At 44.7% G+C, this 27,943-nt stretch overlaps 2 protein-coding genes, 1 long non-coding RNA gene and 1 other non-coding gene across 6 annotated transcripts in view; 3 read left to right on the top strand and 1 right to left on the bottom strand.

Annotated features, from left to right (window-relative positions):
* The window catches only part of CLMP (CXADR like cell adhesion molecule), a 96,343-nt gene extending 83,040 nt beyond the window's left edge, over window positions 1-13,303 (top strand). The window contains 6 exon segments of the mRNA XM_077893922.1: window positions 8,527-8,728; window positions 9,424-9,591; window positions 10,401-10,523; window positions 11,322-11,463; window positions 12,578-12,825; window positions 12,828-13,303. Of these exon segments, the coding sequence (XP_077750048.1) occupies window positions 8,527-8,728; window positions 9,424-9,591; window positions 10,401-10,523; window positions 11,322-11,463; window positions 12,578-12,825; window positions 12,828-12,910 (966 nt within the window). The 3' untranslated portion in view covers window positions 12,911-13,303.
* Window positions 13,304-16,077: 2,774 nt separating this feature from the next.
* LOC144311439 (uncharacterized) lies at window positions 16,078-18,213 on the bottom strand. 2 transcript variants are annotated; one of them, XR_013377049.1, is made up of 3 exons: window positions 18,065-18,213; window positions 17,340-17,436; window positions 16,078-16,931 (listed from the first exon to the last, which is right to left on the bottom strand). It is a non-coding gene; the product is annotated as an uncharacterized LOC144311439 (long non-coding RNA). The 2 variants fall into 2 exon arrangements; XR_013377050.1 differs by lacking the exon at window positions 18,065-18,213 and adding an exon at window positions 17,689-17,872.
* Window positions 18,214-18,370: 157 nt separating this feature from the next.
* HSPA8 (heat shock protein family A (Hsp70) member 8) lies at window positions 18,371-23,119 on the top strand. 2 transcript variants are annotated; one of them, XM_077893919.1, is made up of 9 exons: window positions 18,371-18,407; window positions 19,357-19,566; window positions 19,880-20,085; window positions 20,317-20,469; window positions 20,575-21,130; window positions 21,351-21,553; window positions 21,799-21,997; window positions 22,176-22,408; window positions 22,694-23,119. In XM_077893919.1, exons 1-9 carry the CDS (start codon window positions 18,386-18,388, stop codon window positions 22,877-22,879), a joined length of 1,968 nt encoding a protein of 655 aa, XP_077750045.1. In that variant the 5' UTR covers window positions 18,371-18,385; the 3' UTR covers window positions 22,880-23,119. The 2 variants fall into 2 exon arrangements, with proteins under 2 accessions (XP_077750045.1, XP_077750046.1); XM_077893920.1 differs by lacking the exon at window positions 18,371-18,407 and adding an exon at window positions 18,524-18,682.
* Window positions 21,194-21,281, top strand: LOC144311655 (small nucleolar RNA SNORD14). The gene has a single exon (XR_013377241.1). It is a non-coding gene; the product is annotated as a small nucleolar RNA SNORD14 (small nucleolar RNA).
* Window positions 23,120-27,943: the final 4,824 nt, after the last annotated feature.

Below are 27,943 nucleotides of genomic sequence, written 5' to 3'. Positions count from 1 at the left end.
GATGGATTTTCATTTTGAGGCTTGATGCATATTTTCCTAAGCCCAGAGCCAAGGACTGTGCTTGGCACAGAGTAGTCACTGAATGGTTAAGCAAGCAAAGGAATGATGTCCTTTCGCAGATTTCTGCTCTTAAAATTCTTACTAGAAGCCTGTGAAGTCAGTAGCTAAGATTTGTCCTAATTTTCTTTTAATGCATGAGGAAAATTGGATCTCAAACTTGGCCCCAGAAAACTTGAGCTCTATGCCTTTTAGACTTTGAAAGCCCTTGCCCAAGACAGATTTCAGAGCTGGGATCTAAACCCTTAATTCCTAAAGCTAAATCCCTTTCTTTCCCTGCACCTACTCCCCCATAACTTACAGCTTCTCTTGAAAAGAATGCAGAAATTCAAGACAAAATTTTTGTCTGGGAGTAAGCACTGGACGTTTGACTGAAATCGTGTATTTCCTGTACTTTCCAGGATATTCCTCTGCATGAGGATGACATTCCATTGGGATCTCTCTATGGTATGTGGGGTTGGGGAACAAGTGTTCAGGCTGGGTTTGGGGGAGATCCTCAATCAGGAGGATAATGAGTGTAATCAGACCTCTTCAAGGCTGTTCCCCTGGCCCCCACTTCCCCACTGCCTCCTTCCTCAGCAGGTGGCTTCAGGGTTTCCTCACTGAGTCTTTGTGAAAGAGAGGGTAGGAGGAAGAGTTGCCATCAGGGGCAAGACTGGGAATGTGAGCAAAGGCTGGACTTGAATAGTCAGCTAAAGAGATAGGACAGTCATCAATTTTACTCTGAGGTTGGTGGTATTTTAATGAATTCTAATCTTTGTGTTTAGATACCCACTATTTGGAAAGCCTTATTTTCCCCTCCTTTTAAAAATCTCTATATTTGTGCCCTCAGGGATCTTATCTGGTCTCATGTCTTTAAATACCATCCCCACGCTTAGAAATCCCCAATGCGTATTTCTAGGCCTCCCCCTGAAAATCCAACACATTTATATGCAACTGCTTTACCCCATGCCTCCTTTGGGTGTCAAACAGGTCTCTCGAATGTAGTAAGTTCAAAACAAAACTCCCGATTCCCCTCACCCTGCACACTCTGACTTCAAACCTTCTCTGCCCCCTCTCCTCTCTCTTGGTTGATAGCCATTCACTCTTTTCATGGGGTAACGGCAAAAAACCTGAGAGTGGTCCTGGCCTCCTCTATTTCTGTCATACCATAAATACACATTTAAATAAGGTGGTTAGTTTAGTGAGAGAACCTTCAAAATACTCTGATCACCTCTTCTCACTTCCACTGCTACCACCCTGGAGACGGTGTGCATCTGTTGCCTGGATCTTGACTCCAGTAGACTCTTTTTAAAAGGATTTTATTAGTTAATTAATCAATCAATCAATCAATTAATTAATTTTTAAATATTTTATTTACTTATTCATGAGAGACCCAGAGAGAGAGAGGCCAGGACACAGGCAGAGGGAGGAGAAGCAGGCTCCATGCAAGTGGGACCAATGAGGGACTGGATCCCAGGAATCTGGGATCTGGCCCTGAGCCAAAGGCAGACGCTCAACAACCAAGCCACCGAGGCGTCCTGATTTTATTAATTTAGTTGAGAGAGAGAGAGAGAGAGAGAATGCATGAGCACAGGTGGGGAGGGGCAGAGGGAGAAGCAGACTCCCTGCTGAGCAGGGAGCCTAATACAGGGCTCCATCCCAGGACCCTGAGATCATGACCTGAGTCAGGACCCTGACATCATGACCTGAGTCAAAGGCAGACACTTATCCAACTGAGCCACCCAGGCGCCCTGACTCCAAAAGACTCTTAACTGGTTTTCCTGTTTCCATTCTTGGCCTCCTATGCCTATTCGCAAAACCAAATCATATCATGATATTCTTCTGCTCAAAATCCTATAATAGCCAACCCCCCTTCCTGCAGAGCAAAAGCCATCATCTTTACAATGGACCAGAGGCCTTGCAGGGTGTGGCTCCCCTGCCTGACCTCATTTACTATTCCCCTGGCCTGTTCCAGCTACCTGGCCTCTTTGCCATTTCTCGAACATGCCAAGGCATGCTTGCACCTTAGGGTCTCTGCCTTGGCTCTTTTCTCTGCCTACAACTCCTTCCCCTACATAGCTCCCGGGCTAATTCTGGGTCTCCTTCATGTGTTAACCCTCATGTCTCCTTCCAGTAAGGTCTACTTTGGCCACCTCATTTAAATAGCAGTCTGTCCCCTTGGCCTACAACCGCCTTCCCTGCTCTATTAGTTTCACAGTATTGTCCAGTGTTCTTTCATGTCTTTCCTGCCACTAGAACATGTGATCCCCAAGGGTTGGGATTTTCACGTGCTGTGTTCACTGAGATCTTCCAAGTACCTGCCACAGGTGCTGGCAAATTGTGGAGCCTCAGGATTTGTTGAATAAATGACCCATCTTGGGTCTCCTTAGGTCAGCATTCAAATTCAGCTTTTCCTTCACTCTCTGGATGGATGTGGATAGATCACTCCTTCTCCTACCTTCTATTCTCTTTCCTAAATATTCTCTAACTGGCCGTGCTTACCAATTTGCTGTAAAATGTCTCCAAAGAGTTCATCATAGCCTCGTGAAGCAGCTGGTGGTGTTGTCCCAGTGAAGCTAGTTCCCATTTCCATCACTCCTCATCCTAGTCAGAAGGAAACACTCCCCCACGCTCTTCTTAGTAGGCCTGTAGGTATTCTAATTTAGAGACCCAGAGAGTTGAACTGTGAAACCACCTGCTGAGGGAGGGAGCAGTAAAGGGGTGGGAGCAGAAGTGAATAGCCTTCAAGGGATCTAATTCCCCTTACTGTCCTACCAATGGTTTCTCCCTACCCCAGCCTGAACACTTGCTTTCACCTCTGCACACATAGTATACCATAGGGAGGTCCCTCCTAACCATCATCTTCAAGCTTAGACTCCAAATTTTCAGGAGATGAGATTAATTTCCACAGAAATAGAAATTAACTTGTGGAATGCCCATAGTGACATCCCTGTTTCCTATTCATAGCACCTCAGTGGTTCCTGTGGATAGAGATACAAATGAATTTTGTCCAAAAGAGACTACAAATATTTTCCGATTCTCATTTGAACCTGTTGTAAAATCTTTCTGTTTCCATCATTTATTAATGGGTTAAATAAAATCTTTGACATATGCTTATTTTCTATGTATGTGAAGGCCATAGTTTTAACTTTTTTTTTTTTTTAAGTTGTCCTTTGAAACTAAAGGAGACGGGGAAAAAATCTTTTCCCCTTTCCCCTCCTAGGTTTTCCAGCTGGGGCACTATAAATTAGGCCAGTAAAAGACAATTTTTATTGGTTTGTTGGTTGGTTTTCTCTCTTTAAAAAAAAAAAAAATATTTTAGGGCAACCCAGGTGGCTCAGTGCTTTAGCACCACCTTCAGCCCCGGGGGTGATCCTGGAGTCCCTGGATCGAGTCCCACCTCAGGCCCTCTGCATGGAGCCTCCTTCTCCCTCTGTTTGTGACTCTGCCCCCCCTTTCTCTGTGTCTCTCATGAATAAATAAATTTTAAAAATCTTTAAAAATTTTTAAAATTTTTTGCTGAGATATAATTGACATGTTAGTTTTGGGTGTACACCAAAGGGACAGATTAACAGGAGAAAAACAAGTTTATCAACTTCTGTATACCATGTACGTAACATGTGGGAGTAAGAACCCACAAATGAGTAACTCCAAGGGGTGGTTAGTATTTGGACTATATACCCAACTTAGTAGGGGAAAGGGAGGAGGAAGAAGGACACTTAGTGAAAAACAAATGACTTTTGAAGAAGATAAACAGGCCCTTTGAAGAACAGATGGGAGATATGTTAGCTTGTGACCTTGTCTGTCTGGGTGTAGTATAGAGTTCTGGTCTCCCAGAAGAGAAGATTAGAGTCATTCTCAGGAGGGGATTTACGACACTTAAATTGTTTTGGAAGGCCCTGCTTTTAAGTCAAGGGACTTTAGGAATTCAAATTCATTTAGTATGTTAATTTTTTTAACATTTTATTTATTTATTTATTTATTTATTTATTTATTTATTTATTTTACATTTTATTTATTTAAGAGACAGAGAGAGTGAGAGAGACAGAGAGCACAACCAGGGTGGAGGGGCAGAGGGAAAGGGAGAAGCAGACTCCCTGCTGAGCAGCTCTGACGTGGTGGAGCTCTATCATGACCTGAGCCGAAGGCAGACACTTAATCTATTGAGCCACCGAGGAGCCCCTGAAATTAATTCTTATGCACATGCAAAGTGGCATATTCTGGGGTTTAATGTCCTGGTCCTCAACACTTTCATAGAACAGTTTTCTTTGTATTGGTATCATCTCTAGCACAGTGCTAAGCACAGAGTATGTTTTCAGTAATCTTCAGTAAATGTGTATTCAAGAAAGGATTGCAGGGAATCCCTGGGTGGCTCAGCCGTTCAGCACCTGCCTTTGGCCCAGGGCGTGATCCTGGAGTCCCAGGATTGAGTTCCCTGTTGGGCTACCGGCATGGAGCCTGCTTCTCCCTCTGCCTGTGTCTCTGCCTCTCTCTCTCTCTCTCTATGTCTCTCATGAATAAATAAATAAAGTATTGAAAGAAAGAAAGAAAGAAAGAAAGAAAGAAAGAAAGAAAGAAAGAAAGAAGAAAGAAAAGAAAAGAAAGAAGAAAGAAGAAAGAAGAAAGAAAAGGAAAAGAAAAGAAAGGATGGCAGACTTGCAACATAGCTTAGCCAAGATCATTAAGGGTGATAGACATATAAAACCAGAATGGCCCCATAGATTTCTGGACAACACTAAGCATTATAGGAAGGGGATCTAGCAACCTATGAATCCAAGTCTTTCACCATTTCTCTTCACATAAAAATGCTACAAGGAGATGCTATGGGTGAGAGAAAAAAAAAAGGCCATTTGAGTGTCATCAGGGAGGGTTTCATGAGAAATTAACACTGATTTTGGATTTTAAAGAATGAAAGGGCATTCCTTTAAAAAAAATTATTTATTTGAGAGAGAGAGAGAGAGGGAAAGGATGTGAGTAGGGTGAGGGGCAGAGGGAGAGAATCTCAAGCAGACTATCCACTGAGTGGAGAGCCCAATGCAGAGCTGTGTCCTAAGATCATGACCTGAGCCAAACTCAAGAGTCGGATGCTTAACCGACTGAACTACCCAGGTGCCCTGAAAGAATAAATAGGAATTCTTCACGTGGAGAGTTTCTCCATGGAAAAATGCAGTGGGCAGAGTCACTGAGTACAAGAAAGCATGAATCATATTAAAGAAGGGGAAACAGTATTATCTGATGGTACCCAGGTATGGGAGGTGGACAAAAGAGGAAAAGAGACTGGGAAGGTAATGTAAAAGTCACTGTGAGGACTAGAGACTGAATCTGGCCATCATTCAGAGGTGGCAGGAAGCCACTGTAGGGTTTTGAGCTGGAAAAGAGCTGATGTATTAACTTGGCATCCACTTATATTGTTATGTAAGGTAGACTGGAGAGGGCAGAAATTCACAGCAGCCAGGCAGTTGGAAATATGAAACCGGAGGTCAAAACTATGTTGGGATAGAGATAAAGATATGAGAATTATCACAGTAGTGGTGCTGGTTGAAATAAGTGGGCAAAGCTGAAATCTGAAAATGTCTTAAACTTATTATCAGCTACAGTGTCTTTTATTTTTCTCTTACTTTTCCCCCACCTCCATATTCATCCCCCACCCCCACCCACCCCAAGACTGTGAGGTCCTCAATGTAGGAGCTGTCTTATTCCTGCTTCTTTTCCGGCATCCGGCACAGTACCCTGGAATGTGAGCTCAATAAATATTTGCTGATGAAAAAGAGCATGCAGAGAAAGGAAAAAACACATTTTTCAGAAAGGTGGTGATGGCAAACGGATTCTACTGAAGAGTTTTGATATAATGGAGAGAGAATTGTTGGGCATTTTATTGGATGGCCTCAAATATTGTCAGGAAAGCATTTGATGTATGGTTGCAGGGTGTCACGTGATTGAGGATGGGTTTGACTTGAGTTGATGCAACCAGTTTGAACAGCTGCAGCCAGAAATGTGCTGAGGAGACTCCTGTATGCTTGCATGTAGTGTCCTTGCATGTATCTGGAATGTTCCCTGCAGCCCTCTTCTCCCTGACTCCATTATCTCTCATTTAGTCTGCTTATCTTTCAAAGCCTAGCACAAATGCCTCCAACTTTTCTGGGACATTGCTCCCTGATACTATTTCAAGTAATTAATCCTTTTTCTATGTTTGTACTTCTCTACTTGTTAATCCCATTAGATGGGATCCCTGGGTGGCGCAGCGGTTTGGCGCCTGCCTTTGGCCCAGGGCGCGATCCTGGAGACCCGGGATCGAATCCCACGTCGGGCTCCTGGTGCACGGAGCCTGCTTCTCCCTCTGCCTGTGTCTCTGAGCCTCTCTCTCTCTCTCTGTGACTATCATGAATAAATAAATAAAATCTTTAAAAAAAAAAAAAAAAAAAAAAAAAAATCCCATTAGATGATAAATTACTTGAAGACAGGAAGAGGGTTTTACTCATCTGAGTAGCCTCATGTCTGCTGACACTTAAAATCAAATGAGTTTTCAAATAAATAAATAAAATCTTTTAAAAAAATAAAATGAAAAAAAAATAAAAAAAAAATGAGTTTAAGAGCACGCTGAGTGGCAGAAAGGGCAAAGCTGAAGTTGTATAGCTTGAAGTCTTGGTGGACTAGATCAGCATGGTTTTTGTGACTGACAGGACCTACCGAGGTGATGGACAAACAGAACCAGGAAAGGATTCAAGAACTATCGGCTGTGATGCAGGCAGATGGAATTTCACTAAAATTTAAGATTATTATGATTTTTAAGTAGGCTCAATGCCCAATGTGGGGCTTGAACTCACAACCCTCAGGATCAAGAGTCACATGCTCTACCCATTGAGCCAACCAGCCACCCCAGGATTTTTAGACTTTGGTGTCTCTACCTGGAAAAATAAAGACATGATGCTCATGTGTATTTTATGGTAGGAAGGGATGTAATTTTCTCCCCCGACTTCCTCTTACTAGTTGGCAGTGAAGCCGCCCAAAGGAAAGCCCAATAATGAAGTCCTCAGTATCAGACTCCAATTTTAAGCATTGACTTCTATTCTTTAACTCTCCGGTCCCTTTGGCTGGGCTCTAAACTTTTGTAAGAACAAAGCAGGTGGATTTTACAGTGTCACTTCCCACCTTCATTTCCAAACTTTCTGGAAGAGTACTTAATTAGCAGTAAAATGAATGCAGATGGCCACAGGAAGTGGGAGAGAGGTAACTGGTGTACCAGGACAATGAACTAAATGGTTTTAGATGGTTATTTTCAAATCCCAGTTATGCTATTTATCTGTGAAATGGGGATAATGACTACAGTATTCCCTTCCTATCTGTGCAGGGTATGTTCCAACCTCCCCCTCCCCTGGATACCTGTAACCATGAATAGTACCAAATCTTATATACGATCCTATATATGTTTCTTCCTATCCATATACATCTATGGTAATGTTTAATTTATAAATTAGGCACAGTAAAAAATTAACGATAATAATTTAAATGTTCTGTGAATGCAGTTTTTCTCTCCTTTCAAAATCCTATTGTACCATACCCACTCCTCTTGTGATGATGTGAGATGATACAGTGCCTCCGCAATGAGACAGTCAGGGGGATGACACGGCACTGTGATACAGTGTTAGACTACTATTGGCCTTCTGACAGTATGGCAGAAGGAGGATCATCTGCTTCCAGACCCTGGGTAACTGACATCACGGGAAGTGAAACCACAGAGAAGGGGAGGAATTACTTAACTTGCAAAAACATTATGTGATAAATAAACTAGATGTAAAAGTGCTGAGCAAAAGGAATGTAGTGTATTTTGAATAGGTCATATACAGGTGGAAGGAAATTAAAAAAGTCAGAAAGGGTACGCAGGGGAGGGGTGCCCTGGGTGGTTCAGCCGGTGAGTGTCCAACTCTTGATTTTGGCTCAGGTCATGATCTCAAGGTGGGGGGGATTGAACCCTGTGTTGGTCTCTACGCTGGGCTGGGTGTAGAGCCCACTTGTGCTGTCTCTCACTCTCTCTCAAAAAAAAAGAAAAAAAAAAAAAAGGTATGCAAGGGAAAGGGAAGTCTCCTCCCTCCTCCCTATCCTTTTCTACCAAATCTCACAGCCAACTCTTCGTACCATTATATGCCTTTATTGTGCATTCCCTTCCTTCCATGACTGTTATGTGAACTTGATTGAACATGTAATTCAAATGTAAAATTCCTTACCTATGAAATGAAGTGCTTCTGAGCATTTAATGAAATGGTTACTGCTATGTAATTAAAACACTACCCAAATAAGAGGTGTTAGCTTGGGAAGAAGCAAGGCCCAAGCCCAAACATATTGTGCTTTTAACTTTATTTAGATCAGAGGTCTCTTGACCCTGAGAATCAGCCCTGGGCTTGACTGCTTTGTTCCATTAGCAGTATTCCCTTTCCTTATCTTGACATCATCAAAAGATGAAGGCTGAGAGCCACTTGGTCTATTCCACAGGTGATCACTTACTCCAGCCGTCATGTCTACAGTAACTTGACTGAGGAACAGAAGGGCCGAGTGGCCTTTGCTTCCAATTTCCTGGCAGGAGATGCTTCCCTGCAGATTGAGCCTCTGAAGCCCAGTGATGAGGGGCGGTACAGCTGCAAGGTGAAAAATTCAGGGCGCTATGTGTGGAGCCATGTCATCTTAAAAGTCTTAGGTAAGCTAGAGTGTTCCAAGGTAAATGCCTCCATCTTATTAATACGGTCTCTGCGAGGAATAGCCAAATGCATCATGGTGGTACATAACTTTGTTTAATACCCTGTATTATGCATTCAGAGATCACCTAGTCCAGTTCCCTGGGAAGAAGTATGTTCTATATTCTATACATAATAAAAGAAGAATGAATAATCACAATTTTCCATCATAGACCATTTTCAAAATTTAAATCTCCTCTAATGTTTAAGTGATATTCTTATATTTACCTGACATCTCTCAAATACGATTCAACTCCATTTCTGGCAGCAAGAGCTACTAAGTTGTATTTAATTGCTTCTGAGTTAGTGGACTTCTATCCCTGTTTCAGTATTAGTAAAATCACACTCAACTGTCATAAAATTTCCAATTAAATAACAGTGTCTTCTTTGAGAAGTGACGAGAGAGTTTCTGGGGCAGCCTCTGAAAATTACAGTAGTGCCACTGGAAGCAGCTGGAATTGGGGGTGTGTGTGTGCAGGGGATGGAGGTGGGTGTACTTCTGGGGGTGGCATAAAGCATGGTTACGTAGCAAAAGGTCACTGAATCCCCCCACTCAGAAGTTGACCATAACAGATGGCTAGAGAAACAACTCAACACCACATAGCTCTTCCACTGAATCTGGTGTTTGGCAATTCTTGAAGCTTTTTCTTTTTGCCAGTGAGACCATCAAAGCCCAAATGTGAGTTGGAAGGAGAGCTGACAGAAGGAAGTGACGTGACTCTGCAGTGTGAGTCAGCCTCTGGCACAAAGCCCATCATGTATTACTGGCAGCGGATCCGGGAGAAGGAGGGAGAGGATGAGCATCTCCCTCCCAAGTCTAGGATTGGTAGGTCATCCTTCCACCAGTCTGCTGAGGCAACAGAATGGTACTCTAGCCATGGGTTCTAAATCTGGTTTTGTCAGCAACTTACCAGTGACCTTGAACACACTGCTGAACCTCTTTGAGCTTCTATTTTTTCATCCATCTTTTCTTCCCTCAAATGGCACATAAAAGTGGCAAAAGAAGTGAGGGGGAAATGTACCACATACCCATGATATCTTATTATTGTGCTCACTATCCCTTACCCATTCAGTCTTTTGTAACTCTTGAGGATGTGCGATTTTTTTGTAAGACTCTTCATAAATTTTATTTAAGTTCAATTTGCCAACATATAGCATGACACCCAGTGCTCATCCCATCAAGTGCCCTCCTCAGTGCCCGTCACCTAGTCACCCCATCCCCCACCCACCTCCCCTTCCACACCCCTTTGTTTGTTTCCCAGAGTTAGGAGTCTCTCATGGTTTGTCTTCCTCTCTAACTTTCCCCACTCAGTTTCCCTCCTTTCGTTTATGGTCCCTTTCACTATTTCTTATATTCCACACATATGACTGAGACCTCATGATAATTGTCTTTCTCCAATTGACTTAATTTCACTCAGCATAATACCCTCCAGTTCCATCCATGTAGATGTAAATGGTAGGTATTCAGAGGATGTGCAATTTAAAAGAATGTTCACCTTTCCACATTCTGAAAAAATCTATCATCTCATTCTTACCAAACAGTATTTGAGAATCTTAGGTCAATGATGCAATAAAGTAAACAATAAACTTTATTTGTCACTAAGGGGATTACAATCATTCCTTCTGCTTGTATAGACTACAATAACCCTGGACGCGTTCTGCTGCACAATCTCACCATGTCCTCCTCTGGGCTCTACCAGTGTACAGCAGGCAATGAGGCTGGGAAGGAAAGCTGTGTGGTGCGAGTGACTGTACGGTGTAAGTATCCCAAGGGCTTGTTCTCGCCTTTGCATTGATAGTTCCGTGTAAAACACTTTAGTCACAAATAAGAGTAAGGTCAGGGTAAAAGCTTTTATTTCCAGAAGGACACGGCTATCAATAAGGTAAGTTCAGTAGTTGCAATGACCTTTCCACTCTTGTGGCTAACTCTGTATTTAGGAACATGTGTGAACTTGTCAGCTCCCTAAAGAAATTTATTATATCCAGGAGGGGACCAAATGGAGATGTCCTTTATAAATGTAAATTTAAATTTCCCTTATAAAAGGCCAACTTTATTTTTAGAACTTCTCCTGGGTCTGCTGTGTCTCAAAGATAATCAGCTTAAGGGGGCACCTGGCTGGCTTAGTCAGCAGAGGATAGACTCTTGATCTCAGGGTTATGGGTTCAAGCCCTACACTGGGTGGAAACTCCTTCAAAAAAATCAGTGTAAAATTGTCCTAATGGTAAAGAGGCATACTTTGGGGGTAGTATAATCTGCTACCTTTCAATATCAAGAAGGTTAGTCATACACCAAGAGTAAATAGGAAACTCAAAAACAAAGATCTGGAAATACTCATCTTGTCTGGTGCTTATGTTTTTGTTTGTTGTTTTAAGTAAAGTCTATTTCCAATGTGGGCCTCAAACTCACAACCCCCAAATCAAGAATTATTGAGATGAAGAATCACATGTTTCACCTACTAAGCTGGCCAGGCGTGCCAGGGCTTATGTTTTTTAAATTCATGTATTTCCTTAGCTTATGTTTGGTTTTTCCCTCTGTTTTTGTTTCTGAGAAAATAGATGTACAAAGCATCGGCATGGTTGCAGGAGCAGTGACAGGCATGGTGGCTGGAGCACTGCTGATTTTCCTCTTGGTATGGCTGCTAATCAGAAGGAAAGACAAAGAGAGATATGAGGAAGAAGAGAGACCTAATGAAATTCGGTAAACCTCCCTTCAAAATCCCTTCTACTAGACTTCCTTTACTGGGCTAGCTCCATAGTGACTAGCCAACGTAAATGTCCCATTTCCCCTTTTTAAATTATTTTTTAAAAAGATTTTAAAATTTATTTGGGAGAGAAAGAGTGAAAGGGAGAGAGACACAGCAGGAGCCTGGTGGGAAGAAGCAGAGGGATAAGCAGACTCCCCACTCAGTGGGAAGCCTAATTCAGGGCTCAATCCCAGGACCCTGATATCAGGACCTGAGCCATCCAGGCACCCCTCCCATTTTCTCTTAACTATGAATCTGTTCAAAGGATTACTCTGGTTAGGTAAGGAGTTCCAGCCTAGGGACAGGTCAGGTTTACCTTGCCTTTATTGTGAAACTGTCCTCAACTGAGAATTAAAAGATCAACGTTGGGGGATCCCTGGGTGGCTCAGCGGTTTAGCGCCTGCCTTGGGCCCAGGGCATGATCCTGGAGTCCCGAGATCGAGTCCTGCATGGAGCCTGCCTGCATGGAGCCTGCTTCTCCCTCTGCCTGTGTCTCTGCCTCTCTCTCTCTGTCTCTCATGAATAAATAAAATCTTTAAAAAAAGAAAAAGAAAAAAAGATCAACTTTGTTACTTCTGATTCACTTCCACTTACAAAGGGCCATGAGGTGAAGAATGGGCCATGAAAGGCTTTACTTAGGGATGCCTGGGTGGGCTCAGTCGTTTACTCTTGATCTCAGCTCAGGTCTTGATCTCAGGGTCATGAGTTCAAGCCCTGCTCCATGCTGGGTGGTGGGCTCCATGCTGGGTGTGGAGCCTACTTGAAAAAAAAAAAAAAAAAGGTTTATGTAGACAGACCCCAAATCAATCTCAATGGTTAGTGCCTGCTTTCCCAGAGTAATAGAGTTGACTTCGGGTCTAACAAAACATCCATTTGCCCAAACCAACCTGATACAGTCTCAGGGACCAGGGAAGTCCCCGTTCCCCTAAAGGGCTGCCCCTCAGTGGGATCATGTGAAGTTTACAGCTTGAGGAGTTTATTGGAAAACCTCAGAAGGAAGCAACCATAGTGGAAGCTATCTTGGTCTTGCCTGTATTGAAGTTTACCTTTGCTGTTTTTTCTCTTCAGGGAAGATGCGGAAGCCCCAAAAGCCCGTCTCGTGAAACCTAGTTCCTCTTCCTCAGGATCTCGGAGCTCACGCTCTGGTTCTTCCTCCACTCGCTCCACAGCTAATAGTGCCTCACGCAGCCAGCGGACACTGTCAACTGAAGCAGCGCCCCAGCCAGGGCTGGCCACCCATGCATACAGCCTAGTGGGGCCAGAGGGCAGAGGTTCTGAACCAAAGAAAGTCCACCATGCTACCCTGACCAAAGCAGAGCCGCACCCAGCATGATCCCCAGCCAGACCAGAGCCTTCCAAACCATCCGAATTAGAGTGGACTTGACTCCCATGCTTTCCTAGGAGTCAGGATCTTAGGACTCTTCTAGTCATTGAAGCTCAGTCACCAGCCACACAAACCCCCTCGAACCAGATGACAGGCCATTTAAGTAGCAGTGAGCATTGCATGGACCCAATTCAAATGAACACTTTCTTTATATGGCACCAAACAAGAAAAAGATGTAAGCTGATCATCTCCAGAAAGGCATCTCATGGTGCCTTGAGACCAGAGTGGGGAAAGCAGGGGTCCTAATCTGTGTATTTGTTGACCAGGACCTGTGGTGGAAAAGGTTGGGGAAAGGGGAACTGCACACACTTAAAACTTCTCACCTGAGATGTTTTGTATCAATACTTCGACTCACCATTGTCAAGAAGAAATGAAATGTTGTTCATAAATTTTCTATGCATTTCTGCAAACCTACTGGATTATTGTGCTTATTCAGTCAAGTGGAACCCACAGCCTTATATTTCACCTACCTGCACCACGTACTGGGCATATTGCTTCTGAGAAATTTCAAAAAAGGAAATATGTTTCTTCTGACTTCATTTACCATAAGGTTTGGATATTGATTTTATAAGGAGTTGAACTAGTAGGAGGTGAAGAATAATTTGAGTTTCTCCCCCCTCTATCCACTCCTAACCTCCCACTTATAGAGAACCATAAGAGAACTAAGAAAGGAATTCAAAATGTGTGACAGGGGCCTGTGAAAAACTTTCCATCTTAATGATGCTCATTTAGAGGGTCACTGACAGATACCAGAAATCCATACTGGACCAATTGTGGAGTAACCCTCAAATCAGATGTCTCTGAGGACTTCCCTGCTGGATATCTCTGGAGCACAACGTTCACTATGTGTCATTTGACAATGTTCTTAGAAGCTTTTTCGAGAGAGAGAGAGAGAGAGAGAGAGAGATCTTTCAGAGATGCTAAAAGATCATTGATATATCATTGCGTTCTCTTCTGAGAACCTATAAAATCAGAATTCTAAGACTGACTAAACTATAAAGGGAGCTTAGATCAGTTATCTCTTAATATAAGGAAGTTTATTACACCAAACCTGGAGCGTCCTCCATTTCTTTCATTTTAGGAGAAAGATGTGAACCTGGGACTTTTGATAATTCTAGGGCTTAAATTATCAAAAAGATCAGGGATTGCCAGCGTTTCCTAATGGCATTACAAGGACGTCATAATCATTCCCTCCTGAGAGGCTGAAATAAATTCAGTAATTTCCCAGCTTAGCCTCTGAGGAAGTCCAGGTTTGGAAGGAAAGGGAATTATATTTAGGGAAGGGATGGTGAGGATAACTCGTGGGTGGCAGGACAGGGCCGGATTAGTGACTGCTAACATTTGAACTGTCAGCATCTTGGAAACAATGAACAGAAATGATTCACCACAATAACCATCATTAAGAGTTGATTCATGGAAGAAAGGTGTGTGAGAAATAAAAAGCAAGCAGCAGCCTCCAATACGAGAACTTGCCTTTTTAATAGTGTTGACTATCCTGTGAGTCAAATGCATCCAATGGCAAGAATGATAGACCTGAAAAAGCCCTGCAAGGACCTCAGGGCAAATGTCAACAGATCTCCATTGGTAGTGCAAAATATTTATGATTAAAAGGGCAGCAAGTCAGAGGAAAGAAAAAGTCATGCTGAATCTGGAGATGAAAGCATTGTTTCTAAAATGGGAATCAGATGCTTGAAAAGGCAGATCTGGGATTTGGCCCCATTTTTCTGGTTTTTCCTTTCTACATTTAATTCTTCTACCACAGCCCTCATATAGTGCAAATACATTTTTTTCTAAGGTTCTTTAAGAAATGAGGGGGTTTATGCTTGGGTGAAAATTGTAATTTGAGGTTTGTCTTCCTCTTAAAAAAAAAAAGCTGGGAGATAAGAGACATTGAGGAAGTAATGTAAAGAATGTCTATTAATTTAAGAAGGCTGGTATATGTGGAATGCTTAATACTAACACTGCCTCATTGTAAGATAAAACCCCTTCCATGCTCTATACTTTTTTATTCTTCTGGTAATGTGGTAACCTATCACCTCTGCTATGTAATTCTGAGGATTCTCATTCCTATAGCACCTGAGCCAAACAAGTCACTATGGAGGCTGCAGCTCTATCATCACAAGCAATTTGCTCTAATCGTTACTTACTACCTTTGAACCTAAGGTTTCCTGCATATGTCTTTGCAGGCAGGAATCAGTCCCCTTTGCATGATATGAAGATTGAGGTTATTTAAACATGTTAGTTACTAAAAGACTAAAATACCCGTTGAGGGATCCCTGGGTGGCGCAGCGGTTTGGCGCCTGCCTTTGGCCCAGGGCGCGATCCTGGAGACCCGGGATCGAATCCCACATCAGGCTCCCGGTGCATGGAGCCTGCTTCTCCCTCTGCCTGTGTCTCTGCCTCTCTCTTTCTCTCTCTGTGACTATCATAAATAAATAAAAATTAAAAAAAAAAAAAAAATAAATAAATAAAATACCCGTTGAATAGCCAGATTTTGGAAATCTATTCACACTGGCAATCTACAAAAAAATTCACAAGACTGATAACTACCTAAAATCTGAGAAATTCTAAGGAATTGAAACTTCTGAGAGATAAGGTGCTCAAGTTTAAGCAATGATAGTGCACTTTTCTTGGAGTCAGGTTTTTGGGTTTAGATACGGCAAGCTCTGGGCTTAAGATAAAGTTTTGAGACACTACTGGTTTCAAACCATATTCCATTAACTTTAAGTCAAATAAATCTGATCCGTTAATATGAAACAAAAAAGATAACTAAAAAGTAGAAAGAAAAACATTTTTAGTGTGAAGATTCCAACAGAAGGATGTGAATGTTCGGAGAACAACCATTTCAGTAAAATATATAAACCAAACTTAAATTTGTGAAACAATGAAGTGGATGCCCTTGTTGTTACACTGTATAAAAATAATTTCAGAATTGCTTTTGCAAAAACACACAATTTTGCTTAATTTCTGGTGTTAATCTGTTTATATTTTAACTTCTAAGTTGCCTTGTAATTGAGACTGTATTTGATCACAGAAACCAAATATTTATTACAGATGTATCTGTATCAGCAATTAAAAAATAAATAAGTAAAGGTGATATACTGTAGGAGAAGCTGAAGGTCATATAACCTGCACTGGAAATGTGTTCATTAGCTTGCTGCCAAAAGAAGAACAGAACTCAGTCTGAATATCATCTATTATTTATTGATTTCAGTCACAAATACACCAAAGTACGGTTTCCTTTTTTTTTTTTTAAAGTACTGTTTCCTAACAAAGTGAGATGCTTAGTAGTACGGGAGAATACCAAGTTATGACAGAGATGCTGCCTTTAAGGACCTTATCAAAATAACTAATATTCACAATGCAAATATTTTATGCCAAGGTGAGGTGCCGACAAAACTACACACTAAAGGATTCAAACAAATCTCAAAAGAAGTAAGCACCGAGAGATTCAAATGAATCTGAAAAAAAAAACACTTCACAAAATTAAATGAGGTAATACGTGCAAAGCCCTTAGAACCCTTAGTGCTTGGATATGTGACAGGGACTCCAGTACGTTCACGACCCCACTCCCCAGCCAGAAACCCCATGCCTCAGACTTCACTGCAGTCCCTATGCCCCCAAACTTTAATCTTTCGATCCTGAATGTGTCTGAAAGCTTGTAAACAGGCGGGGACATTGGTCATAAACTTTATATACATACACTCTGAATCATTCTATTTAATGAGTGCACAGTCCAAGTTCTACAACGTGCTGTGAGTGACCGCACACACAGGTTATCTACTTTCTTTCATCAGTGACTTTAGGTGGGATACTCCAAGGCACTGGATTTGGGACCTTCTTCCATGGTCGGGTGGCTCAATAGTTAAAACGAGGTTAGGCAGTCCAGAGGTCACAAGCTGCAAAATGTAGGATATAGTTCAGAGATTGTGTTTGATAGGCTGAGTGGGAAAAGGAAGATGTAGATACCAAAGAAATTGGAAAGGAGCCTCCCACGGCACACATCTTCCTCCTCCGAGTTGGGAGTTACATGTGTTTCTAGAAAAAAAAAAAACAACGAAAAAAACTGCACTATAGGGCAACTAAAAAAAACAGACCAAGGATTCTGGAATCAAATGCGCTAGGTTCCATTCTAGCTCAGCCAACTGTAAATCCTACAGATAGCGTCTCTGGACCTCATTTTCCTTCTAATACAGGAATATACGATATATACCCCCAGAAAACTGCTCCGGTGGTTATATATTAACGAATGAAAGAACTCTATATGTTGTAAAAGCACCCTAAAAACAATTTCTTGGGAAGTGGGGCAAAATTCAAGCATATGCCACCACGTGCTCAAGCCAACGCTGCCCTCCCCCACCCCCGGAAAATGCAAAGGCAAAACATGAAAAAAACAACAAAAACCCACCCTTCCTTCACATGTTTGAATCTGTGTTTAGGCCTTACTGTCTTGGACAAGGACAAGGTGTCCTCTTCTGACAGGCTTTGTGGAGGCACCGTCTGCAGGGCTTTTCTGATTACAGCCACAGCACGGTTAGGTGGTCTTTAGAAAAAAAAAAAAATAATAATAATCTTTTCATCCGCCCATTTATCCATTAAATAAGAGTACCAGCGGCCGGGCCTGTTGGAGAGAACACCCCTGGAAGGCAGTTCAAGGAACTGGGGCCCCCAGGCCGCGCGGCTCCGTTATCAGCACCACCGTCTCGCGCACTCGGTTAAGCCTGTTCCAGGACGCCCCTGGGCGGTTGCTCCGCGGGCTTTTTTAGAAATCCAGGAAGGGCAGAGAACCACACACCTGGTCCCTGAAAATAAGGGCGCCTGGAAAGCCCCAGGTGAAGGGCACGGGGCCGCCGGCGCCCAGGCCGCTCATGCCTGGTTCTCCTCGGCGGAAGCAAGCCGCGGGCCTTTCTTTCCTTCCACAGACACCTGAGGAGTAGGGGTGGGGGCCGGGCGGCGGGCGGCGGGCGGGGGGAGGGGCAGGGCGCGGGCCCCGCAGCCTGAGGATTCCGGGCGCCGGCCTGGCTCACCCGCCCCGCCCCCGCCCCCGCTCCCGCCCCCCAGCCCCAGCGCGCACACCCGGCCCGAAGCACCAGGCAGGCGACGCGGGAACGTGGGCCCCGCGAGGGCCTCGGGGACCCCGGGCGACGCCGAGGGGGGGAGGGGCGCACAACCTTCGCGGCCATTTTGCCCTCGCTCCACTTCCGCCTTCCCTCCCGGGCCGCCGGGTCCGCCCTGCCCCCGGGTCCGCGTCCGAGCCCGCTGGCGGCCAGGGCCGTTGCCATTGGCTGGCTCTCACGCTGCCCGCCCCTCTCCCTCCTCCTCCTTCCGGCCCCTCCCGCGCGCGCTTGCGACGGCGCCTGCGCAGAAGCGGACGCGGCCTCCGCCCCCCCCCCGCCCCCCCCTCCGCCTGAGGTGACTGAGGACTCCCGCGCGCGGGCTCTCTCGGCTCCACCCTCCCTTTCCCCGGGGCCGTTCGGAGCGCGGGGGCGAGAATGAAAGTTCCAGAACGCTGCGGTGAGTGCGTCATCGCGAGGGGGGGTGGGATGGGGGCGGGAGGGGGCGAGGCCCGGAGCGGGAGCCGGCGTCGTCATTGGGGCTCGCCGAGGTGGCCGCGCGCCCATTGGCCGACGCCGCCGTGATGGGCAGCCGGCAGGGGTGGACCCCTTCTGGAAGGTTCTGAGGCAGGGTATAAGAGACAGGGTGGCGGGCGGAAACCGGTCTCATTGAACGCGGCGCCAGATCTGCAGACGGCTGTTGTCTCCGCGAGCCGAGCCCGGCCCACACAGAAGGTAAGGCCCGGGCGTGCCGGGGTCCCGTGGCGGCTCCTCAGGGGCGTGCGGGCGGCGGCGGCCGGGCCGGGTGGGCGGCGCCCGGGGGGCCCCGAGCCTTCGTGTGCAGGTCCTGGGGCGGGGGGGGGGCGGTCCGGAGCCGCCGCTCGCCTCCCTGCCGGGCTGGGGCGCGCCCTTCCCCGCGGGGCGTGGGCTGCAACCTCGGGGGCCGGCGGCGGCCGGGTGGCGTCCGGGCCGCTTCCGCCCTCGGGGCGCGGAAGTTCCAGGTCCTGTGAGGAGCGAGCCGCCATTGGCGTGCGGCCAGCGCCGGGAGCGGGGCGGGGGAGGGGGGCGGCCGGAGCACGTACCCCGGGCCGCATTGTGTGGTCTCCGGGAGCGCGGGTCACGGCGACGGGGGGAAGCGGCGCTCCAGGGCCCGACACCACGTGTTCGGAACTATCGCAGACCCTCGGGGCAGGTGCACCTTCCGGTGTGGGCCGGCCCCGCCGCCGTTGGCACGGCAACCCCGGCTGCAGCGCTGCCGGCCCCGGCGTCCCGCGGGGTTCTCCCACATGGGCGGCGATTCGGGGCGGGGGAAGCGGGCTCGTGCCCGGTGGCTTAGTTGTCGCAGGAAGCGTTCCGAGGCGTTCAATCCCGTTCTCAAACCAGGGGCTCGCTTTCTTTTTTTATCCTAGCAATTATGTCTAAGGGACCTGCAGTCGGGATCGATCTTGGCACCACCTACTCCTGCGTGGGTGTCTTCCAGCACGGGAAAGTGGAAATAATTGCCAATGATCAGGGAAACCGAACCACCCCAAGTTATGTCGCCTTCACGGACACCGAACGATTGATCGGTGATGCTGCGAAGAATCAAGTTGCGATGAACCCCACCAACACGGTTTTCGGTAAGCCGTTGGCTTAGATCTTCTGGCGTGGAGTGTAGGTTGCGGGTGGTGGAAGTCAGAAGTTTATGGAGTGTGAGGCAGCCGTGAAAGCCTGGAAAAGAATCGTAAAATCTGTTGCAGTGGTGATTACATAACGTTCTGCAAAAGTTTGAGGTATTTTAAGAAATAGTTTGGATAACTGTCAGAGGAGGAGTCCGTTTACTAGAAAGTAATTTGGTTACTAGTCCTCGTGGCGTTTGAGTGATGGCGGACTAGGTTCTTCCTCGGTAGATAGTAGTGTAACAAAACTTTTCCATTCGGTGACCTTTTACAGATGCCAAGCGGCTGATTGGACGTAGATTTGATGATGCTGTCGTCCAATCTGATATGAAGCATTGGCCTTTCATGGTGGTGAATGATGCTGGCAGGCCTAAAGTCCAAGTAGAGTACAAGGGGGAGACCAAAAGTTTCTATCCAGAGGAGGTGTCCTCTATGGTCCTGACGAAGATGAAGGAAATTGCAGAGGCCTACCTTGGGAAGGTAAGTAGTGTGCATCCCTACAGGGAGGTAGTTGGAGGTTGAAACATGCACCAGATTCCCTGATGAATGCATGGGATTTTTAGTGCTGTGGAACATCTAGTGGCCACAACTAATAAGTTAAACGTTTAAAACACGCTTTTTGATCTTTTGAGAGCACACAAAAGTAGACGATGGCCATGTGACTGCGGACAATTTTACATATGATTTACAGCCATTTTTTGGTCTTCTTAGACTGTTACCAATGCAGTTGTCACGGTACCTGCATACTTCAATGACTCTCAGCGTCAGGCTACCAAAGATGCTGGAACTATTGCCGGTCTTAATGTACTTCGAATTATCAATGAGCCAACTGCTGCTGCTATTGCTTATGGCTTAGACAAGAAGGTATGTACCACGTGTGAAGAATAGGACTCACCTTACTATATTATATATAGATCAGAGACCTAGGAGGTGTGCGTAATGAGTAACTGTCTCATATTCTAATTGCAGGTTGGAGCTGAAAGGAATGTGTTGATCTTTGATTTAGGAGGTGGCACTTTTGATGTGTCCATCCTTACTATTGAAGATGGGATCTTTGAGGTCAAGTCCACAGCTGGAGACACTCACTTAGGTGGAGAAGACTTTGACAACAGAATGGTCAACCATTTTATTGCAGAATTCAAGCGCAAACACAAGAAGGACATCAGCGAAAACAAGAGGGCTGTCCGCCGTCTCCGTACTGCATGTGAACGGGCTAAGCGTACACTTTCTTCCAGCACCCAGGCCAGTATTGAGATTGATTCTCTGTATGAAGGAATCGACTTCTATACCTCTATTACTCGTGCCCGGTTTGAAGAATTAAATGCTGACCTCTTCCGTGGCACCCTGGACCCTGTAGAGAAAGCTCTTCGAGATGCCAAGCTGGACAAGTCTCAGATCCATGACATTGTCCTGGTGGGTGGTTCTACCCGTATCCCCAAGATTCAGAAACTTCTGCAAGATTTCTTCAATGGAAAGGAACTGAATAAGAGCATCAACCCTGATGAGGCTGTTGCTTATGGTGCAGGTAAATTATTTCCTCAACCTTTAAACAGTTGTAACCAGTGGACTTGTTAAGCCCTAGGCTGCTTCGCTATGATGATTGATTCTTTAAACATTCGTAGTTTCCACCAAAAGCTTAGCTAATGATGGTCCAACTTCCTTGGATGTCTGAGCGATTGACCTTTGTTAGGGAGTTAACAGGGTGGTTGGGATTGTTTTTTTTAACACTGTTTCTATTCCACCAGCTGTCCAGGCAGCCATTCTTTCTGGTGACAAATCTGAAAATGTTCAAGATTTGCTGCTATTGGATGTCACCCCACTTTCTCTTGGTATTGAAACTGCTGGAGGAGTCATGACTGTGCTCATCAAGCGCAATACTACCATTCCTACAAAACAGACACAAACCTTTACTACCTACTCTGACAACCAGCCTGGTGTGCTTATTCAGGTATGGATTATACTGTTGGTACTGATTTGGCTATACTTAGGGGTTCTATGTAGCTTTGGAAAGACTTGTCCCGCTGTGATGATTTGACCTAAACCATTCGTAGTTTCCACCAGAAGATTTGTGTTGGCCAACTCCTTCCTTGGATGTCTGAGCGATCAGTCTTTCCTCCTAATAATGGATTTTATGCAGAAATCTACAAACTGCTAAACTTTTGCGGCTTCTTAATGATTTGTTTTCCTACCAAGGTCTATGAAGGTGAGCGTGCTATGACCAAGGATAACAACCTACTTGGCAAGTTTGAACTCACAGGCATACCTCCTGCTCCTCGTGGCGTTCCTCAGATTGAAGTCACTTTTGATATTGATGCAAATGGTATCCTCAATGTGTCTGCTGTGGATAAGAGCACAGGAAAAGAGAATAAGATTACCATCACTAATGACAAGGGTAAGTGTTAAACACAGGTTTGAGTGTTACTTTATGTCATTAAGGATAGTATTTCCAAAACCTTTGACTTCCCAAAGCCTCCCGAAGGCATTTATCCTAGAAGCTTTCTTTCATGGGTTATAAATGTTATAGGGTAACTAGAAGGTTCACATTTTAAGGTCGTGTCTAAACTTCACAGGCCGCTTGAGCAAGGAGGACATTGAGCGCATGGTCCAGGAAGCTGAGAAGTACAAAGCCGAAGATGAGAAGCAGAGAGACAAGGTGTCTTCCAAGAATTCACTTGAGTCTTATGCTTTCAACATGAAAGCAACTGTTGAAGATGAAAAACTTCAGGGCAAAATCAATGATGAAGACAAACAGAAGATTCTTGACAAGTGCAATGAAATCATCAACTGGCTCGATAAGAACCAGGTTTGTGATTCCTACTGAATAGTGGTGGGTATAGGGCTTCAAGAGGAAAAGATTAGATGGGTTTCTAAAAATACAGGTCACGATGATGAATGGTCCAAACATTCGCGGTTTCCACCAGAATTCCACGTGTTGGCAACTAGCTTCCTTCCTTGGATGTCTGAGTGACCCAACATTTCATGGGTGACCAAGACTTGAATATAGGGATAGGTTTTTGTTTAGTGTTACTGTCAGATTATACCAGGCATGAAGTTTCTTGAGGAATTTATAGTATGTCTTTTTTTTTAGACTGCAGAGAAGGAAGAATTTGAACATCAGCAGAAAGAGCTGGAGAAAGTCTGCAATCCCATCATTACGAAGCTATACCAGAGTGCAGGAGGCATGCCAGGAGGAATGCCTGGAGGCTTTCCTGGTGGTGGAGCTCCTCCCTCTGGTGGTGCCTCCTCTGGGCCTACCATTGAAGAGGTTGATTAAGCCAACCTGATGACAGGTCTAGCATTGTTCCACACATTTGAAGGACCCAAATTTGTAGCAAATTCCATGGCAGTTTTAAAGTCGAAGCTGCTATAGTAAATATACTGGGCATTCTTGATACTTGAATATGGAATATGTGCACAGGGAAAGGAAATAAACATTGCACTTTATAAGCACTGTATTGTTAAGTGGAAAATGCAATGTCTTAAATAAAACTGTATTTAAAATTGGCACCATAAAGTTGTCTGACTCCATGTATACAAGGGCAACCGGTAGCATTTGGTTTTTGGGAGGGCTGGATATTTGGCCTAGTGGTGAAACTGGGTTGTCAAGTGGCTCAGGTTTAGTTCCAAATCGATAAAATTGTAGTTTGGGTTTGCCATTAGCTAGGCTTATGGTTGCTATGATAAATTGAAGCTAGCTGCGGATCTAGGCACTCTTGGTGCTCTTGAAGTTGATGGGGAAGAAAAAAGGGAAGAATCCAACTTCTGCTTCATCTGGCATGAAGAAAGTAGTTTGGGAATGGAAAATTTGAATAATAGATACCTAAAAGGGAAGTAGTTGGTCATGTAGGAATAAATCAAGTTAAACCCCTGTAGCATATCCTTTATTCCCTTTCGACTTGTTTGAGCTGGGTGCTAACCCATAGAACTCTGGAGTTTACCATAGAATCAACTGGAAAGGAAAGGCCTAGAGCAGCATTCATGTCTTAAAACCGCCAGGCTAACCCTGAACCATGGGCTGAGCTGATGTTAGTACAGTTGTATTTGACAGGTTACCGGTTTGCCTTTAGGTAAAGGGTTTATAAAGGAAAACTACATCGTTGGCTCGTTTAAAGATTACGTGGCTTGGTTCTTTGCGATGTTTAGGAAAGGGGTTGAATTTAGGTTTCTTAGTAAATAATGGTTGGTTAGCTACAGGCTGAAAGTACTCCGCCTTGGAATTGGAGTCCTGGAAGTCCTTTGTGCCTATGTCACTTTGTTCTGATAGGCCTCAGTCCTTAAAACCTGAACCAAAAAAACAGGTTAAGGGTGATAAATCTGACATCTGGGGGTGCTACACATCTGCCACCTGGTGGTCAATTAGGACTCCACTAAGTGTTAAGAATGCTCCCAGCAGAGGAGCCCAGCTTTGATCTACTTGCAACCTTAACCGGTCTCAGAAAGCTTGGTCCCTCAGTGACCTAATATTGTACACATATACCCGGGTTTTGTAGAATAATTCAATACTTAAGAGCATTAGGCAAGGTCTAAGACCTTTCATAGAGATCATTTTCCTGTGGTTGATACTACATTGACTAATGATTTAGTACTGTATCCGTGTAATGCTTGGAGTCTGCAGAGATTGATGGTGCCATACATGATTTTTTTCTAAGGGTCATTTGAAATTTGAAAGTAATGCTTTCCATGGGGAAAGGCCCATGGCTTGTATGTAGAAACTGCATGGTTCCCCCCCACCCCTTAGTTGATCTGATCTGGGTTTTAGGTATTTTAATAAATTCCTTATGAATCTGGAGCAAACGGTTTGAGACTTCGCTCAGAATGTGCTCTTGGTGCTCTGAAACAGGATTGGGATCAAATGTGATCGTGAAACCACATAAGACCTCTTAAAGTTAACAGGTTTTAGTCACAACTTGAATTTCAAGTTAATGTTGAAATTCAACATTCAAGTTCAATTCAATTTCAAGTTAATGTTCTGTCCATGAATCTTAGTGAAACAAATTGGAAATTGAGAAATGGTGGTTTTCCTTAGTGCATATGGGAGAAGCTGGGCCTGTGTACTAGAAAATCATGGGGCTTTGGGAAGAAAATGGAAATTTAACTATTTGCTAGATTTTCTTAGTTATCCAGAGAAGGTTGTGTTTACAGCTGAGGACACAGGATCAAAGTTGAATTGGTCTCAGATTGCATAGTAGGAGAGAGGATCTAGATAATCCAATTCTGGCAGGCTTAACTCCAAAACCTGTGTTGGTTTTTGCTCCTTCATCGTGTGAGTTAAGCTCCTCGAAACAGCATCTGGAACTTCCTGCAAGGAATATTTTCTTTAAAGGAGTTTTGCAATCTTGCTCAGCACCTGCAATTGTGTACTTGGTAACTTGGTCCTGATATTACTCCTTTGCTAATTCCTCGTTTGAGTTAATGGTGAGTGACCTTTTCCAATACTTGAGGTGTTCACACATGGAGATTTGCCTTTTTGCAAGTGGCAGTCTAAGCAATCTGGTCGTTTGAGGAGCTCAGTGAGTCCAATCAAGTTGTATATTTTGTGTTCAATTTTCTTGCTGTGAGATAAGCCTGGCTTATGAGGATAAGATAAAAAATTGGTAGAAACGTGTTCTGGCCTCTGACAAAAGATAAATTGGTAACTACAAAGTGGTTTTACAAAGTATAAAATGACATGTTTGCAGGAAGACCTTGGTGAGAAGTATAGGAAGTTGTTGGTGCACACTGAGAACATGAGAGAAGGTGGAAAAAGACAACAGCAGTATTTATCACTGTTCAGTTTAGAGTGAACACTTGGCTTCCACTTTTTTTTTTTTTTAACAACGGTCAAGAAGGATGGTTGGCTGGTCAGTTACACCTGCATAAATCTACACAGGTGGCAAAGGCAGTTTTAGTTCCAGTGTGTTAAGGAGGTTGTGGTTCTGAGTAGCAATGTTGTGCTCGACGGCTGTCTCTTAAATTTGCACAGGGCCCCACTGGATCAGAGAAAGGGAGCAAAAAGTCCACTCCATCTCCATGAGCAGCTTTTCAAGAGTTAGTGCTGTTTTCAGCTAAACCATATTTAGCAAGAACTTAAGTTTTGGTCACCAGTAATTGTTGCACTTGTTAAACTACTAAGGGAGTAGTTTTTACCTGTAAAGCCACAGCAGTGCCTTTATTTCCAACAGTATTACTGTTTATTTAAAATGTAATACCAAGAAATGGAACTGTAATAGCTGCAAACAGTCCTTTGTTCCAACAGTATCTGTGGAGTACCTCTAATTTTCCAGATCCTCCACCTTCAGAGGAAAAACAGCCTTTTGGATTCTGGTAAGGTAGAGTGGAGGGATTGGTGGAACAAAGAAAAGTGGAGAGTTTTCATTTTTGAGGTCGGCTTGTGGACGTAAGGACCTCTTTTCCCACTAGATGGCAGTAGCTATATAGGAAACCACTCCAGGGATAGCTGAGGAAAGCTACTGGACCTTGTCCACTGAAGTCTGTGCTTTTTTGTTTCACAAATTGTCTACAAGAAGCAAAGCAAGTGCTGAGGAGGGAAGTCAGTCCTGAATATTCTCACATGCCGTTTCCCGGTAGAGTATTCCCAGCTGACAGTTGAGCAAGTGCCCTGGTTGGGGTTACAGCTTTGAGTAGAGATCTCAGGGTCCTTGGGGGTTGTGGGGAGATTTAAAGCTTTGAAACATGGAAGGGGGAAAAGGTATATCTCAGTGGGTAGAGTAGTCTTTACTGACACGCTTTTCCTCATTCAAGCCCCTGCTTTATTTCCCTTATCACCTTTGAACTGCTTCTGAGATCTAATCATATTTGCATGAGATGCTAAAATTTTTCCTCCCTCAAACTCAAACCCAAAAATGTAAGAATATTCACACTCCTATATTTCCAGTGTCTGGCACGTTATATTCGTCAAGGGAAAGAATAAAAAGGAGTTAAGCACTGAGAGTTCAGTGGTGGAATGTTCTCTGGGCTTTATCAGGGTTTGGTCATAGTCATGGTTCTTGGGGTGGTGAGAGGCTGGCTGAGCTCAGGCCCCCGCCCCCATAGGTTTTTTTTCTTCTACAGTTGCTCCTTGCAGAATTAGGGAGCCAAGATTAGAGCTGGATGAGAAGAGGGAATGATCAAGCTGGGAATAGCTCTAGCCAAATGAAAGTTGACAGTAACAACTGTCAAAAACCTTTGGCCTATTGGACTCCTGATGTCTTTAGATTGCCTCTGAAATGTGGCCAGTACATGGGGTGAGTGGGGTGAACCCGCAGAGCCAGTGCAGCTAGTCTTTGCAATACGAAAGGACAGCCAGACCTCTTAGCCTGCTGGGAATGGGGCCTCTCCTAAGAAGCTAGGCCATGGTTCAGGGCACTGGAGGGAAGCAGCCAGCCCCAGAGCTCCAAGAAAAAAGGCTGCAGGGGCACTTGGGTGGCTCAGTTGGTTAAGTATCTGCTTTCAGCTTAGGTTATGATCTCAAGAGTCCTAGGGTCAGATCCCGCATTGGGCTCCCTGCTCATCGGGGAGTCTGTTTCTCCCTTTCCCTCTGTGTGTTCTCTCAAGTAAATAAATCTTAAAAAAAAAAAAAAAAAAAAAAAAAGACTGCAACTCTTCTTGACTTGGATTAGACAAGGGTTTCTTCATCTGAGAGCAAGCAAGAGAGCACAAGCAGGGGGAGCAGCAGAGGAAGAAGAAGCAGGCTCCCCACTGAGCAGGGAGCCCAGTGACATGGAACTGGATCCCAGGACCCTGAGATCATGACCTGAGCCAAAGGCATATATGTGGTATGTCTCAATAAAGCAGTTTATGATTTTTTTAAGCCCGAAAAGGAGAGGCAGGGCACCTGGGTGGCTCGATTAAGCATCTCCCTTTGGCTCAGGTCATGATCCCAGGGTCTTGGGATCGAGCCCCACATCAGGCCCCTTACTCAGCAGGGAGTCTCCTTCCCCTTCTCCTTCTGTCCTTCCACTTGCCCCCCACCCTTCATGGTGTCTCTCTCTCTTTTTGCTCTCTCTCAAAATCTTTAAAAAAAAGAGGCTGGCCTCCCCAGGGGATGGGGAGGAGGAGGGAGAGAGAGCTCCCCCCCCCCCCCCCCCCCCCCCCGCCAGTGGCAAATGGGTAGGTGAAGGAGGGGGGAACAATAGAAATACATAAAATTTTTTTTTTTTGAAATACATAAAATTCTTACTTTCAAGGAAACCAGTAATCATGGCTCTTCGGTTGTTTCCTTCCTTTTTTCCCCTAGCCTTATCAGCATACTTGACAGACACTGTTGCGTAGTGTTAAGGTGCACAGCGTGTCGATCCGATACTTTGGTAGTGTGCGTGGTAACCACAGGAGGGTAACACCTCCATGCCCTTACATTAAT

The sequence above is a fragment of the Canis aureus genome, chromosome 3 (assembly GCF_053574225.1).
Source record: "Canis aureus isolate CA01 chromosome 3, VMU_Caureus_v.1.0, whole genome shotgun sequence".
NCBI classification, from domain to species: Eukaryota; Metazoa; Chordata; class Mammalia; order Carnivora; family Canidae; genus Canis; species Canis aureus.
Note: the sequence above shows the minus strand (reverse complement) of the source record. Positions and strands in the feature narration are given on the sequence as shown.